General features: G+C 38.6%; 1 protein-coding gene and 1 non-coding gene across 2 annotated transcripts; one reads left to right on the top strand and one right to left on the bottom strand.

The window, feature by feature from the left end:
• Positions 1-13,322: 13,322 nt before the first annotated feature.
• On the bottom strand, positions 13,323-15,073 carry LOC112101006. Its single transcript, XM_024190898.1, has 3 exons — positions 14,567-15,073; positions 13,994-14,470; positions 13,323-13,889 (listed from the first exon to the last, which is right to left on the bottom strand). The coding sequence occupies exons 1-3, from the start codon at positions 15,071-15,073 to the stop codon at positions 13,323-13,325; spliced, it is 1,551 nt and encodes a 516-aa protein (XP_024046666.1).
• On the top strand, positions 14,358-14,465 carry LOC112101387. The gene has a single exon (XR_002907513.1). It is a non-coding gene; the product is annotated as a small nucleolar RNA R71 (small nucleolar RNA).
• Positions 15,074-16,035: the final 962 nt, after the last annotated feature.

The raw sequence follows: 16,035 nt of genomic DNA on the forward strand, positions 1-16,035 counted from the left end.
AAAATCCACCTCTTCTTGGGATCGACACTCGTCATCGTTGATCTATTCTACAATAGGATCATGCACTTGCGAGTTCAATAAAATTTGCATAACACACATCCTATTTTAATCACACAAAGAGGAAAATAGTTTTGTCTCTGCTTAATTTACAATTGTTTGTGATAGTTCATTTCCCAACAGGTCTTTCTCTTTCAGACAGCTGAAAGAGTGAGGTGTCGTGAGAGATGCAATTGACAAGGCAGAGAGAGGGAGCCGATGGTACATATTCATATTCATTTTGGGTTTTATTCCAAAATGGGACCATCTCAGTTGATAGACATCCCAAGTCTTATAAAATCTTAGGTAAATAATATTTATTTTTATTTTTTTGCTTGTCATTCAAGATGTTAAACACATGTACTTTCTCTTTCTCTTTTTTTTTTTTGAGAGAAATTATTACTTTCATTCAATCAACTATGTGAATAGATACAAAAAAGGGGTTGGTATGTTGTCCACCCAAATAACAAGATCATTGAGCTCTAATACTAGCTTGGCAAAAGAATGGGCCATACTATTACAGGTTCTTGGAGTATGTTGCACTTTCACTTGCTTCAATCTTCTTACCCCCTCTGGACTTCAGTTACAACCTAGAAAATCTCAGATCTTGTGCCTTTTTTTAAAGAGACTAAATTTACCACTTCTTGCAAATCAGACTCTATAATCACAGGGATGCATCATGTCTGCTCTGCTATTTCTAATCCGAATTTAGTTGCTTCAGCTTCTGCATAGTCCACTCTATCCAAGAATCTTGTGGTCTTTATAGTTACTGTACAAACTTGCCATCTGAGTTCCTGATTACAATTCCCAATCTAGTTCTTTTCTGATCAATCTTTATTGTTGCGTCTACGTTAACCTTCAACCATCCTACTGGTGGAGGTTTCCAATAGTTCTAGACAACATTACTTTGTTTGGAAATTTCATGCATTTGCAGTATTTGGATCTTTTTATAAGCATGCACCATTGCTTCTGCTGCAGCAACTGATGATTGGGAATATTCCCTTTTGTTTTTGAAAATGAGGAGATTCCTTGAATGCCCAATGCTCCAGTACACTACAACCATCAGTTCCATTTAAGCCTTGGTTCTCTTTCCCGACATGGCTTGAAATAAGCTAAAAACATCTTTGATCTTGCGAAGCCTGACATTTTCTTCGAAGCATGTCAACTGGCATATTCTTTTAGAGGCTTTACATTCAAAAAGTGCATGAAAGATAGTCTCCTCTGTCCTATTACATCTCTGACACTAGGGGGATTGCACAACTTTCCTCTTCCATAGATTTGTTGCTGTTGGCAGCAAATTGTTAGCTGCCCTCCACATGAATATCTTGACTTTTTCTGGTATTTGAAGATACCAGATAGCATTCCATGCGTTTTGCTTCTTATCTAAAGAGCTTGGCTTGTCTGGGAACTTCATCTTTAAAGCCAATTGGTATCCACTCTTCACCGAGTATTCACCCATTTTGTCGTAATGCCACAACACCTGATCCGGCATTAGTTTCTTTGGAAGGGGGATTTTTATAATTTGTTCTACATCATCCCTAAAAAAAAGATGCTGAATCATCTCTTCTTTCCATTCATGCTTATCGTTTATTTGGGGGCGTATCAGCTTGAATGTGTCAGGTCTTGGAATCCATTTACTATGATACACATGGACCTGCTCACCATTCCCAATTCTCCATCTCAAGCTCTTCTCGACAACTTCTCTTCCCCAAAGAATGCTCCTCTATATGAATGAGGGGTAAGAGCCAATTTTTGTTGTCATGAAGCTTGAGTGTTTAAAGTATCTAGCCTTCATTACTCTAACTACTAGGGAATCGGGTTCTTGAATAAACCTCCAGCCCTGCTTTTCAACTGGAGCTTGATTGAAGCTCGAAAAATCTCGAAATTCCAGCCCACTTCTACTCTTAGCCTGGCACATCCTCTCCCACTTTGACAAGTGGATTGACCTATGATCTTTGATGTTTCCCCACTAAAATCGAGCAATAACTTTTTGCATATCTTCACAAAGCCCTAATGGGAGCTTGAACACACTCATAACATAAGCCGATACAGCTTGGGGAACTGCCTTTATCAAAATTTCCTTCTAATCAGATGAAAACAACTTTGCTTGCCAGCTGGATATCTTGCTAAGGATTCTAAGCTTGATATCATTGAAGAAGTTGATATTGTTTCTACCAACCATATAGGGCAGTCCAAGATATTTCTCATGTCTAGAGACAACCTGCAGCTGGAAGACATTCTTGATTAAAGAAATCAGCTCCTGTTTTGTGTTTTGACTAAAGAACATGGATGATTTTTTGTAATTAAATACTTGGCCTGAGCCAGCAGTATAACACTCAAAGATTTCTTTTCAAGCACAAGCTATCTTCTTTTGTGGCTTTTGTGAAGATCAAGCTATCATCTGCAAACAATAAATGAGTGATAGACAGATCCTTACTGAATTTTATTCCATGAATTTGCTTTTGTGATTCCGCTTGCGTAAGGAGGTTAGTAAAAACCTCTGCACAAATAAGAAACAGATATGCAGGCAAAGGACAACCTTGCCTTAGCCCTCTTTGTGGCTTGATCAAGCCCTTAGCTACTCCATTTATCAGTACAGAGAAGGATGGTGTGGTTATGCACCTCATGATCAACTCAACAAATTTTAACGAGAACCTCATTTTCTCTAATGTACATTTCAAGAAATTCCATTCCACCATATCGTATGCTTTGGTAATATCCAATTTCAAGGCTACCAACCCCTGTTTTTTTCCTTTATTAAGCCTTATTTTGTGAAGGCATTCATACCCAATAATTATGTTATCGGTTATGAGTCTATTAGGAACAAAGGCGTTTTGGTTTGGGAAAATAACTTGATTCAAAAATAATTTCAGCCTATTTGCAATAGTTTTTACAATGATTCTATAGATCACATTGCATAGGCTTATCGGTCTATAGTCCACTTTCCTAGGCATATTAACCTTCAGAATTAGAGCCATGTATGTGTGGTTTAGGGGAGTGATATTACCTTCGTCATTGAGAATATGTAGGCAAGTAGCAATGACTCATTGGCTCACATGCTTCCAATGCTTTTGGAAAAAGGCTGCCGGCAGACCATCTGGGCTGGGAGCTTTTGTTGAGTGCATTTAATTCAGAGCCTCTATGACATCTGCTTCTGTGTAAGGCTGCTCAAGTTGTGCATTCATCTCATTTGAGATTTTACGGGCATGTCTTTAAGGGTTGACTCCATCTGGTGCCGAGTTGGGTTATTAGAAGCAAATAGGTTATCAAAATATTCACAAAACATCTTCTCAATTTCATCAACTTCTTCTGTCCACTGATTGTAGTCATCAATAATTCCTCTGATCATGTTTTTTCTCTTTCTTGAAGTAGCCTTAGAGTGGAAAAACTTTGTATTGCAGTCTCCCTCCCATAACCAAATAGCCCTTGACCTCTGACTCCAATAGATTTCTTTATCAGTTAGCAGATCATCAATTTGTCTCTCTAGTGATTGAGTTTCAATGCCATTGACATATCAATTATTGCTCTCTCTGTAAGCCTTTAACTTCTCTATCAGCTTCTGTACTTTTTTCTCTCTACCTCGAAATTCCTCCTAGCTCTATAATTGTAGTTCTGCCAGTGAGTCTTTAGTTGCCTTTTTAAACCGAGAAATAGGATCTTCACAGCTCCAATTGCTTTTCACATGCCACTCATGTTGGACAATCTCTTTACATTTCTCGTAGGGGCTCCACATATCTTCATAATGGACCCTTGAGAAAGTTCTTTTGTTGTACCTTATACTTCTGCCTCTTTCTTCCATCAACATCATAATAGGATTATGGTCAGACGTCTATGTCTCGAGGTGTTCTGCTGCTATTTCGTGAAATATATTTCCCCACTCTTTGTAGTAAAGCAACCGATCTAACCTTTCCTCTACCAATTGGGGACTAAACCTCCTATTGGACCATGTACTTTCTCTTTTACTTGTTTGTCTATTGAAGTCTTACAAAACTAAATTAACTATTTTATCCTAAGGCTTTATATTTCAATTCTTATAAATTTTTTTTACCCCATGGCTTTAGTTTAAATATTTGTCGAGGTCTTGCCTATAGCTGCCATAGCTCAATCTTGAAAAGAGAAGATGGTGAAGGTGTTGAAAAATTCTAAATTGGAATTCAAATACATGCATTCAAAATTGGAATTCAAATACATGCATTTAAAATTGAAATTCAAATACATGCATTCAAATTTGGCTAATGCATTAATTGACCAACTTGCATACACATGCATGCATTCAACATTAGAGAGGCATATTTGAAGACAAACTACTAAGGTAGGTGTTGGTTGATTTATATAATCAATTATTATCAATGCCAAAGTGCAAGTGTACACAACAAGTAATAAAGTAATGAGTATTCAAAATCGTCTCCACAGGGATTGATGTTACTCAAAGTGCTAAAGCAACCACAATAATGCAATCAACTAAAGATCGAAACAAACACTTGTCAAATTATTCTCCCGTAATCAATAATTATGAGAGATAGAAATAAACTAATACTTGTACAAAATAAAATAAGTTAATTGTGTTTAAGAATCAATTGAGAACGTAGTAGTTGAATGATCAAACTCTCCTAATGGGGTGACTGTTGATTACCGAATTAGCACCAGTTGTTTATGATAAGTGCTGCAGCACTGGGTAGAACAAATCTGCTTCCGCAGCTATCGCATGTTGGAAATCTCATACTTTCAAATCTACAAACAATGACCAATTGCTCATAAATTTAATGTATGGCTTTATGACCTTTAATCTCACTACCCTACAAGGTGAACACCTATGTTTAGGATATCACACATCTTAATTCAAGTATTGCCCTTATGGGATTTAGGATAACCTAATCCAGGAAACTCAACTTAAGAACAAGTAATACTCCAATAATATCCGCTAAGACATGCCCTTTTGCTGCTCTATCTTAACTGAAACCATTAAATGGGTGGTCAACCGAAATAACAATTATGTTCATAAAAGCTATTAGAGTATAATGCTACAACATTATCATAACAACATATAAGAACAGTCAAGAACCCATTGGATTATTTGTCACTCAACTACACTTAAATTTAGTTCATACTCTGAATGAGAAAAGTAAACATAAATATACTGATCACAGAATACATCCAATCAATCAAAAGAAGAAAAATAATATGGATTGAGCACGATGAAAGTCTAAGGATCCTCCTCGGTTCTTCAACGATGCCGAGCAGCACTCCTTAATCCTCATCTTCTTTTCACCTTTGTAATTGATATTTTTGGATGATAATAATTCTTCGCCTCCTGCTATGTGGTGCATGCTTCCTTTATATATTGCAATATTAGGTTAAAACCGAAACCCATGAGCGTGCATGTGTTTAAATTAGGAAACATGCAGATCGTGACTTAATTACTGACCGTGCCTATATTTTCTCCCGCGTCACTCACAAATTGCTGCAGCACTGGTTGCTCTGACATCCGCAACAGCACTTGTTTTATTTCCGATTGTACTTTCTTTCTTTTGTGACCATCTTTTTTCCTCCTCTTTCTCATCTCCTGTTTCCGCATCCTTTCATGAATCGAAAACCTACAAATTAAAACCTGTTTTTAGCATAAATCACTATGATTCAAGCAAAACTTGTTACAACTCAACTAAAATGAATGTTTATGCAAAAGGTTACCGAAATGTACTCAAAACACATTATTTGCTCTCTAAATGCCCTTTATTCAAGTCTAGAACAGATGTAATAACTCTCATTTTCTAGAGTTATCACACCCCCAAACTTAAACTATTACTTGTCCTCAAGTAATGACACATACCAACATTTCCCGCAAACAAACATGCACACAACTTTAGTTCTTTTATCAAACTTGCACAGATTCTTCCACCTTCAGATTATAATCCCAATCATACAAAATGCCTATAGTAGATCAGTTCTAGACTTAAGCTTCTTTCTGTCCTTAGTGTGTGTGTGCTGCCCTTGTGATTGAATTCCCGATATGCTGTAACATTACCAAAGGACTGCCGAAATTTTAGCAGTGATATACTTCATTCTTACAAGGAGTAGCATAAATTTCACATATTCAAACTGTAATAGCTTTAACTTTGACACCCTGGGGAATAATCAACCTCCTTACTGCGACATTTATTTTTCATGTGAATGTCGATCACTTGTAATGATGACACCCAATTACTCAAACCATTCCCAGATCAGAGTTGCTGCAGCAATATCTGTGGTATAGTCTTATCTCAAGATATCTTTGACTCAAGGCTGAACATGGGGCTCATGAACAAACCTGGTTACTCAATGCCTTAGACAGCAGACATATGCCTTAGATCTGTGGAGAATTTTTTTTTAAGAACATATACTACAACACTGCTCATAACTCTCGCTGCCTTTTTACACACTTCTGCATATGGGGTGCATACTCAGATCTGGTTACTCAGTAACTTAAGTCATTGGAGCAAAATTTTATTTTATAACTATCACAGTCAATCAACATGCTTCTCCTTCAAAACTTCAGACTTTTGTTTCTAATCATTTTGGTTTTGCTCTAGCAGTCTCATACAACTCAATCACGGGCTAAGTGTTGGGACATAAATTCATTTCTATCTATAACTATCTCTACTTGGCATTCTCATAAATAGCACTCAATTTATCTTCATTAGGTTTTCAAATCCATGCAAATAACAGATAATAGAGCTTCACACAATACAAACATAACCACATACATAAAACTCATGCATTTGGAAACAACCCCCCCAAACTTGAGAGGTGTTGTGTCCTCACAAGCAAACAAAATAAAATAAAAAAACAGAAATAGACAAACAAAGCTTTTTTTTTTTTGTAAGAACAGGTAGGCAACTAATAAGATAAAAGTACTCCCCTGTGTTGGGGACTGCGGCCCCCGATGTGATGCTCTCAGCACTTCTTAAAGGCACTGCACAGCTTATCCTTTGGTGAAGCCTTTGGGGAGGGGGTTGGCAATGTCTTTTTCTTTTTCGCTGCAGGGTTGATGAGAGGAGTTGTAGCTGGGGTTGCTGTAGCAGGACCCGCAGATGTACTTCCTTTTCGTTTGCTGGGTTGCCTTGGACTGGTGCGGATAGACTTGCTGGGAGGTTGTTGTGGAGGTTTTGGGGTCAATGCATTAGCTGCTTGGCCCTCGGCTGTGATGGCAGCAATGACCTTAAGTAGTTGTTCGGCTTGCTCAGATGTAGGCATGGCTGTGGATGCAGCAGCAGCTAGGTTAGCATCGATTTGCTCCATCTCATCGTCAGAGGCTGGAGGTGTTGTCAGTTTAGCTTTACTCTTGGCCTTTCCTTTGCCTACAAATACTGGAATAGGAGGCTCCATGTCAGGGTCATCCTCCTCCTCGTCTGGAATAATGTGCCGCTTCCTAATTCTGGACTGGGTTGGGATGGGTGGTTCCTCATCTTCTTGCTCTGAATTATCCTTTGCCTCTGAGGGTGAGCTATCAGTCTCAGATTTGTCACCTTCCTCCTCAGGTGGGTCAGATGGTTCAGCATCTTCTGAGTCAACTTCTGCTGGTGGTTCAGTTGCAGCTGGCTCTGCTAGTTCATCTGAAGTAGTGACTTCTTCACTGGTTTCTGCTGGAGCACCTGTGGTACTGGTGTCAAAATTATATTGCTAGAGCAGGGAAGCAGGGAAGTTCCGATGATTGCGTTTCATGAATTCAGCAAATTGGTGTAGTTGGCCATCCAGGTGCTGTAGATAGCTCCAGAACCGACCATTTTCCCTCTGCTGAGCTTCCACACATTGGTGGATACGGGTGCTGAGTGCTTGGATGGTCTGTTCTAATCCAAGTGTTCGTCGTGCTCCTGTTACAGCAGCTGGTTCAGTGGTTGTTCCAGCACTCTCGCCAGCAACTCTTTCAATTGTTCGTGCCGTAAAGGCACCATCATTTTTTACATGCGCATCGCTGGCTTCAAGATGAACACCTGAAACTACACAAATGCTGGTGACAAGTGAAGGAAATAACAAAGTAGCAGTTCGGTGAGTTTTGGCTGCACACTCTCAAATTTCTTTTGCAATGATGCTACCCACATCTATGGGCAGCCCTCTAACAAGGACATATAACAAAACTAATCGTTCTTGTGAAACCGTAGTAGTGTGAGTGGTGGGCATAAGCCTAGATTTCAAAAATTTCACCCACATCTTAGTAATAGGTTTCAAATCTATCATGTTTACCACACGCCCTTCCTCGTTAACCCATGATGCTCCTTCGATGGTCAGAGTTGTAAAAATGGTAGTCCACTTTTTCGAGATTAACTTATCACGCAATTTAGCATACTCACAAGTAATCTCAGCAGGTAAGTTATAAAAAGAATTGATAACACGGGAGTCCAATGGAACAAGAATATTTCTTACCCAGATGTTGTGCTGATCAGGGTTTACCAAATTGGCATAAAATTCTTTTACCACCGGTAGCACGGGATTGCGAGGGTGTTTGCAAAACTCTAGCCATCCTTGCTTTGCTGCATCATTAGGAATTGTTTCCACAATTCCAGTGAGTTGGTCTGGAAATTGAAACCCTTTTTCTTCAAGAATCCGACGCGGCTCTATGAATTCTTCGTATTTGTCCTCAGCGTGGTAACTCTGGAATCGTGATGGATCTTTGAGGCGGTTGGCTGTCTTCTTGTATCTCGGCATTGCTGCAGCAGTAACAGGTTGAAGCTACTGTTTCTGAGAATAAAAAGAGAAGAAAAGTTTAAGAATTAGGAGAGTTGGACTTGCGAAAGAGATGGGGAATAGTGGCGTGGACACTAAGTACAGTGACTCCTATTTATAGCGGACTGTAATGTGAAGATAACTACAATAATTAGAGATAATTGAGGGAATAAAATATTTGATTTAAATGTGCATATCCCAAAATTATCGGTTATTGAAATTAAAGCTGTGATTTCAGAGATTTGTTTCCGCAATTTCTATCCATATCCGAGCGTCCATCTGTCACGATTTCATCTCCAACGGTAAGTGAAGGCTCCAGCCTTTAATTTACTGTAACGGGAAAAATTGTTACTGCAGCCCCCCTTTGCTCATTCCAACAATGGGTCCAGAATTCATACCAAAGCGTCTGACACGTGGTTGTTGTCCTCTGAGTTCTGCCACCAGATGCTTGCACTTGTCAATATGAGATTCAGTTGCCGCTTTTATTTCAAACTAAAATTACGTCTACAATTATAAAAATAAATAGATTAAATAAAATTGAAAATAAGGAATGCAATAATGTAAAATGAAAAAAATAAATGGTGAAAATGGCAAAACACGAGTAACGAAAATATTAAAGAGAAAATAATAAAGAGGAATATTGATCCATAAAACCAAAGGATATCAAAATTGGTTTATAGTGGCTGGTTCCTCAATGGGCTGCCTCCCATGAAGCGCTTGATTTAGGGTCCTTCAGCCTGATCTTTTGTCTTTGCTCAATAGCTGGGTTCTTGAAGGAGTAACACCTCCTTTGAACCTTCTACTGTTGGATGTATGTAATGCTTAACCCTGTGCCCATTGACCTTGAATTGGTGGCCTGTTTTTTCATCCAAAAGATCAACAGCTCCATAAGGGTAAGATTTTAACAGCTTAAACGGGCCAGACCATCGTGACTTGAGCTTTCCCGGAAACAATCTTAGTCTTGTATTGTGGAGCAACACTAATTGACCAGGGGTGAACTGCCTATGTTGAATATGCTTGTCATGCTAGTGTTTTGTTCTCTCTTTATAAATTCTGGCATTTTCATACGAAAATAACCTTAATTCATCAAGCTCACAAAGTTAAAGCTTCCTATGTTCTGCTGCAGCATACATATCCCAATTTAGTTTCTTCAGTGCCCAGTGTGCCTTATGCTCGAGCTCCAGCGGCAAATGACAGGCCTTGCCATAAACAATTCGGTAAGGAGACATGCCGAGTGGGGTTTTGTATGCTGTTCTGTAAGCCCATAAAGAGTCATGCAAATGTAAAGACCAATCCTTCCTTGTTGGGTTCACCACTTTTTCTAAGATCTTCTTAATTTCTTTATTAGATACTTCAGTTTGACCATTTGATTGTGGGTGATATATTGTTGCTACTTTGTGTCTGACTCCATATTTCATCATTGTTGCAGCAAAGATTTTGTTGCAAAAATGTGCACCTTCATCACTAATAATTGCTCTAGGAGTGCCAAACCTGGAGAAAACATTTTTTTGAAGAAAAGTTACCACGGTTTTAGCATTATTGGTAGGTAATGTTGTAGCTTCCACCCACTTGGAGACAAAATCTACAGCAACCAGGATATATAATTTTCCAAAGGATGGGGGAAAGGGTCCCATAAAATCTATTCCCCAAACATCAAAAACTTCCACTTCCAGTATGTTGGTCAATGGCATCTCATGTCTGCTAGTTATGTTCCCTGTTCTTTGACATCTATCACAACTTTTAACAAAGTCATAAGCATCTTTAAAAATAGTGGGCCAAAAATAACCTGATTGCATAATTTTGGCAGCTGTTCTGTGCCCCCTAAAATGTCCTCCGTATGCTGCAACATGACAGGACTCCAGTATTTGAGGTATTTCATCTGCTGCAACACATCTTCTTATTACTTGATCTGAGCATAACTTATATAAATGCGGGTCATCCCACTGGTAACTCTTAACATCATGAAGAAACTTCTTTTTCTCTTGAAATTTCAGCTCAGGTGGTAGCAACCCACTTACTAGATAATTAGCAAAGTCTGCATACCAAGGAGATTCTGAGTGCTGCAGCATCTGTCCTTGCTGTACTACCAACAGCTGTTCATCAGGAAAGGTTTCAGTGATGCCCTTCCTTGTCAATATACTAGCGTCTGCTTCCAACCGCGACAAGTGGTTTGCCACCTGATTCTCAGTCTCCTTTCTATCTTTGATTTCCATATCAAATTCTTGAAGCAATAAGATCCATCTGATTAGTCTTGATTTAGCATCCTTCTTTGAAATTAAATATTTGATGGCTGCATGGTCTGTGTAAACAGTCACTTTAGTACCTACCAGGTAAGCTCTAAATTTGTCAAAAGCAAAAACTACTGCCAACAACTCTTTCTCTGTAGTGGTGTAATTGATCTGTGTTGGAGTGAAAGTTTTGCTTGCATAGTATATGAAATGAAAAACCTTATCCTTCATTTGCCCTAGTATTGCTCCCACAGAATGATCACTAGCATCACAAATCAATTCAAATGGTAAATTCCAATCTAGAGATATGACTATTGGGGCAGTAATGAGGGCTTTCTTTAATTCTCCAAATGCTTGCATGCATTCTTTGTCAAAGTGAAATGGTTTGTCATGCTCCAGCAATGAACACAGAAGTTTAGCGACTTTGGAAAAATCCTTAATGAATCTTCTGTAGAATCCAACATGACCCAAAAAACTCTTAATCCCCTTCACTGAAGTTGGGGGTGGCAGTTTATCTATTACCTCTATCTTGGCTTTGTCTACCTCAATACCATCCTTAGATATCTTGTGACCCAACACTATTCCTTCTTGCACCATGAAATGGCACTTCTCCCAATTAAATACTAAGTTGGTCATCTCACATCTTTTAAGAACTTCTTCCAAGTTGTGTAAACAAGTACTGTATGTTTCTCCAAAAACTGAGAAATCATCCATGAAAACTTCCAAAGTTTGCTCTACCATATCGGAAAATATAGACATCATGCATCTCTGAAATGTTGCTGGAGCATTGCATAGCCCAAATGGCATTCTTCTGAAGGTAAATGTTCCATAAGGATAGGTAAATGTAGTCTTCTCTTGATCCTCTGGTGCTATAGCAATCTGGTTGTAGCCTGAATACCCATCTAAGAAACAGTAGTACTGTTTTCCTGCAAGTTTGTCCAGCATCTGATCTATGAATGGAAGTGGGAAATGGTCTTTCCTTGTGGCTTTGTTAAGCTTTCTGTAATCCATACACACTCTCCATCCAGTCACTGTCCTTGTAGGAATGAGTTCATTCTTCTCATTAGCCATTACTGTTATCCATCCTTTCTTTGGAACACACTGAACTGGGCTTAACCATGAACTGTCTGATATTGGGTATATGATTCCAGCATCCAACCATTTGATGATTTCCTTCTTTACCACTTCTTTCATAATGGGATTTAGCCTTCTCTGGTACTCCACCGAATTACTGGAACAGTCTTCTAAAAGGATCTTATGCATACATATTGATGGGCTGATACCATTTATATCTGCCATGGTCCATCCAATTGTTCTTCTGTATTTTCCCAGCAAATCCACTAGGCTTTGTTCTTTACCTGCATCCAAAGTAGAAGAAATGATTACAGGGAGTGTGTTGTTTTGACCAAGATAAGTATACTTTAAATGTGACGGTAACATTTTTAATTCAAGACTAGGGGGTGATTCAATAGATGGTAAAGTTATTTTTACTTCCCTGTCTGAAAGATTCAGGTGTTCAATAGCTTTGTTGTGCCTATTAGATTTCTGTTGGTCCATCCAATCTGTTTGAATTGCTGCAACATCTTCCTCTTCAACCTCCTCAAAGGTGGTGACTTTATTAAGTACATTACTGTAGCATCTGTCCTCTCTGTCTGCTACAACAAGATCCACTATACTGAGGAAATTGTAATCTTCTATTTCATCAGGGCTTCGCATAGCCTCTAGTACATTAAATGTGACTTGCTGATCATTTACTCTCATGGTCAGCTCTCCTTTTTGTACATCTATCAGAGTCTTTTCAGTTGCTAGAAAAGGTCTGCCGAGTATAATGGGTACTTCTTTGTCAGCTTCAAAGTCCAACACAATGAAATCGACAGGGAAAATGAATTTGTCAACCTTCACCAGTACATCATCTATCTTTCCTTCAAGATATGCATGAGATCTGTCAGCCAATTGCAGAGTGACAGTTGTTAGTCTGCACTCCCCTACTCCAAGTTGCTTAAACACAGATAATGGCATCAAATTAATACTAGCTCCCAGATCACAAAGTGCTCTGCCAGCATACATATTCCCTATAGAACAGGGTATTGTAAAACTCCCTAGATCTTTTAATTTTGTCGGAATTTTACTCTGAAGCATATGGCTACTTTCCTATGTTAGAGCAACAGTTTGAAACTCTCCCAGCCTTCTTTTTTGTGCCAAGATATCTTTTAGAAATTTCACATAATTTGGCATTTGCTCCAAAGCTTCCACAAAAGGTATGTTTATGTGCAATTGTTTCAGCACTACCAGAAATTTGTTGAACTGCTTGTCTTGTTTTTACTTCTGGAACCTTTGAGGGAAGGGTGACGGATGTCTAAACTACTGGTTAGATTCAGGAAGTACCAAACTCTGTTTGTTTAGGTTGGTGCAGGTTGTGGCTACTGGTGTTGTAACTTCTTTTTCAGCAAGTTCTGGTTGGATTTCTTTTGCAGTTGCTGTAGCTGGATCCCTTGCATCAGTGTCTTGATGGGGAGTCTGCTGTAACAGACTTCCCTTTTGTGTTGGTTTTTGAGCTGAATTGCATTCCATCCCATTTTTGGTTACCTTAAATGGTATATCAACATGCTTTCCAGATCTCAGACTAATCACTTTGCAATGTTCTTTGCTCTCTCTCCTAGGATCTTCTATGTTGCTAGGTAAGCTTCCTTGAGTTCTGCTGCTCATTGCTGTAGCTAGTTGTCCCATTTGGTTTTCAAGATTTCTCAAGGATACAGCTTGACTCTGCACAATTGCTTCATTCTTTGCGATGTACTCCTTAATTAATACTTCCAATGAAGTGATTGGATCCTGACTGACATGCTTTTGCCCTTGGCTTTGTTGATGAAAACCAGGTGGTTGTGGCTGTGTGTTTCTACTTAGTCCATTCAATGCTGGAGCATTGCGATTCTGATTGCTCCATGAGAAATTTGGGTGTTGTTCCAGCCTGGGTTGTAAGTATTTGAATATGGGTTGTTCTAAGGTTGTCGATTGAAGTTACCCACATAATTTACTGAGGCTAGATTTCCAGGACAATTATCGAAATCATGATCTTCACCACAATAAACACAAGAAAGTTCAGTAACTTGCTTTACTGTTGCTGGAGCAGCTGTCATGGCTTTTACCATGTTAGTCAATGAAGTTACTTGAGATGATAGGACTGTAATTGCATCAATGATGTGTACCCTTGCTGATCCTCTGGCTACTGGTTGCCTAGCTGAAGGCCATTGGTAGTTATTATTGGCAATTCTCTCCAAAATTTCATAAGCTTCAGTGTAGGATTTGGATAACAAGGCCCCGTTTGCTGAAGCATCCACCATTAACCCTGTACTCGGGTTTAACCCATTATAGAAAGTTTCCAATTGAATGCAACAGGGAATACCATGATGAGGACACCTTCTGAGCAATTCCTTGAATCTTTCCCAAGCCTCGTACAAACTCTCATCTTCAATTTGATGGAAAGAGGTAATCTCATTCCGTAATTTTGCATACTTTGTCGGTGGAAAATATTTCATTAGGAATTTATCAGCCAATTCATTCCATGTAGTGATGGAGTCAGATGGTAATGAATTTAACCATGCTCTTACTCGATCTCTTAAGGAATAAGGAAAAAGTCTCAGCCTTAAGGCATCTTGCGTTGCTCCAGCAATCTTAAAAGCATCACTTACTTCCAAGAATAATTTAAGATGGAGATGAGGACCTTCATTTGGCAAACCATTGAATTGCCCAACTGTTTGCAACATTTGAAACATCACTGGTTTTAACTCAAAGTTGACAGCATTTACTTCAGGTCTGATGATGCCAGGGTGGACAACTTGAGGAGTTAGCACGGCATAATCTCGTATAGCTCTGTCCCTGTCGTCTGCCATGTAAATAATATTGTTATTTCCTGGTTGTCTCCCATTAACATGTTCATTCTGCTCTTCTTGAATGTTGGCTGGTTGTAAAGGCCCGTGAGGGTTCAAATTTCCCTCATCTTGCAAGTTATTCATGCCTGTAACAGTCTTTGGATTTCTTTGTTCTCTTCGCAATCTCCTGATAGTCCGTTCAATCTCAGGATCGAATTGGAATATCACAGATCCGTCCTTGCCCATGCACGTGATGATCTGCCAATCAATAGAATGAATCAAGTTTAGTTTAGTGATATCACGATTTACTTTACACTTCAGAAATAAACAATCAATCCCCTGCAACGGCGCCAAAAACTTGTTGGTTGATTTATATAATCAATTATTATCAATGCCAAAGTGCAAGTGTACACAACAAGTAATAAAGTAATGAGTATTCAAAATCGTCTCCACAGGGATTGATGTTACTCAAAGTGCTAAAGCAACCACAATAATGCAATCAACTAAAGATCGAAACAAACACTTGTCAAATTATTCTCCCGTAATCAATAATTATGAGAGATAGAAATAAACTAATACTTGTACAAAATAAAAAAAGTTAATTGTGTTTAAGAATCAATTGAGAACGTAGTAGTTAAATGATCAAACTCTCTTAATGGGGTGATTGTGATTACCGAATTAGCACCAGTTGTTTATGATAAGTGCTGCAGCACTGGGTAGAACAAATCTGCTTCCGCAGCTATCGCATGTTGGAAATCTCATACTTTCAAATCTACGAACAATGACCAGTTGCTCATAAATTTAATGTATGGCTTTATGACCTTTAATCTCTCTACCCTACAAGGTGAACACCTATGTCTAGGATATCACACATCTTAATTCAAGTATTGCCCTTATAGGATTTAGGATAACCTAATCCAGGAAACTCAACTTAAGAACAAGTAATACTCTAATAATATCCGCTAAGACATGTCTTTTTGCTGCTCTATCTTAACTGAAACCATTAAATGGGTGGTCAACCGAAATAACAATTATGTTCATAAAAGCTATTAGATTATAATGCTACAACATTATCATAGCAACATATAAGAACAGTCAAGAACCCATTGGATTATTTGTCACTCAACTACACTTAAATTTAGTTCATACTCTGAATGAGAAAAGTAAACATAAATATACTGATCTCAGAATACATCCAATCAATCAAA

This window comes from Citrus clementina, unplaced genomic scaffold, assembly GCF_000493195.1.
Source record: "Citrus clementina cultivar Clemenules unplaced genomic scaffold, Citrus_clementina_v1.0 scaffold_2, whole genome shotgun sequence".
Classification (NCBI taxonomy): domain Eukaryota; kingdom Viridiplantae; phylum Streptophyta; class Magnoliopsida; order Sapindales; family Rutaceae; genus Citrus; species Citrus x clementina.

Excerpts from the sequence above, each read along its gene's own strand:
- LOC112101006 (XM_024190898.1), bottom strand. The coding sequence starts at position 15,073 with ATGGGCAAGGACGGATCTGTGATATTCCAATTCGATCCTGAGATTGAA. Across the intron at positions 14,471-14,566 it reads CTTATTCCTTAAGAGATCGA|TATGCAAAATTACGGAATGA; the intron begins GTAAGAGCATGG and ends CCACCGACAAAG. Across the intron at positions 13,890-13,993 it reads GTCCTGGAAATCTAGCCTCA|AATCGCAATGCTCCAGCATT; the intron begins GTAAATTATGTG and ends TGGAGCAATCAG.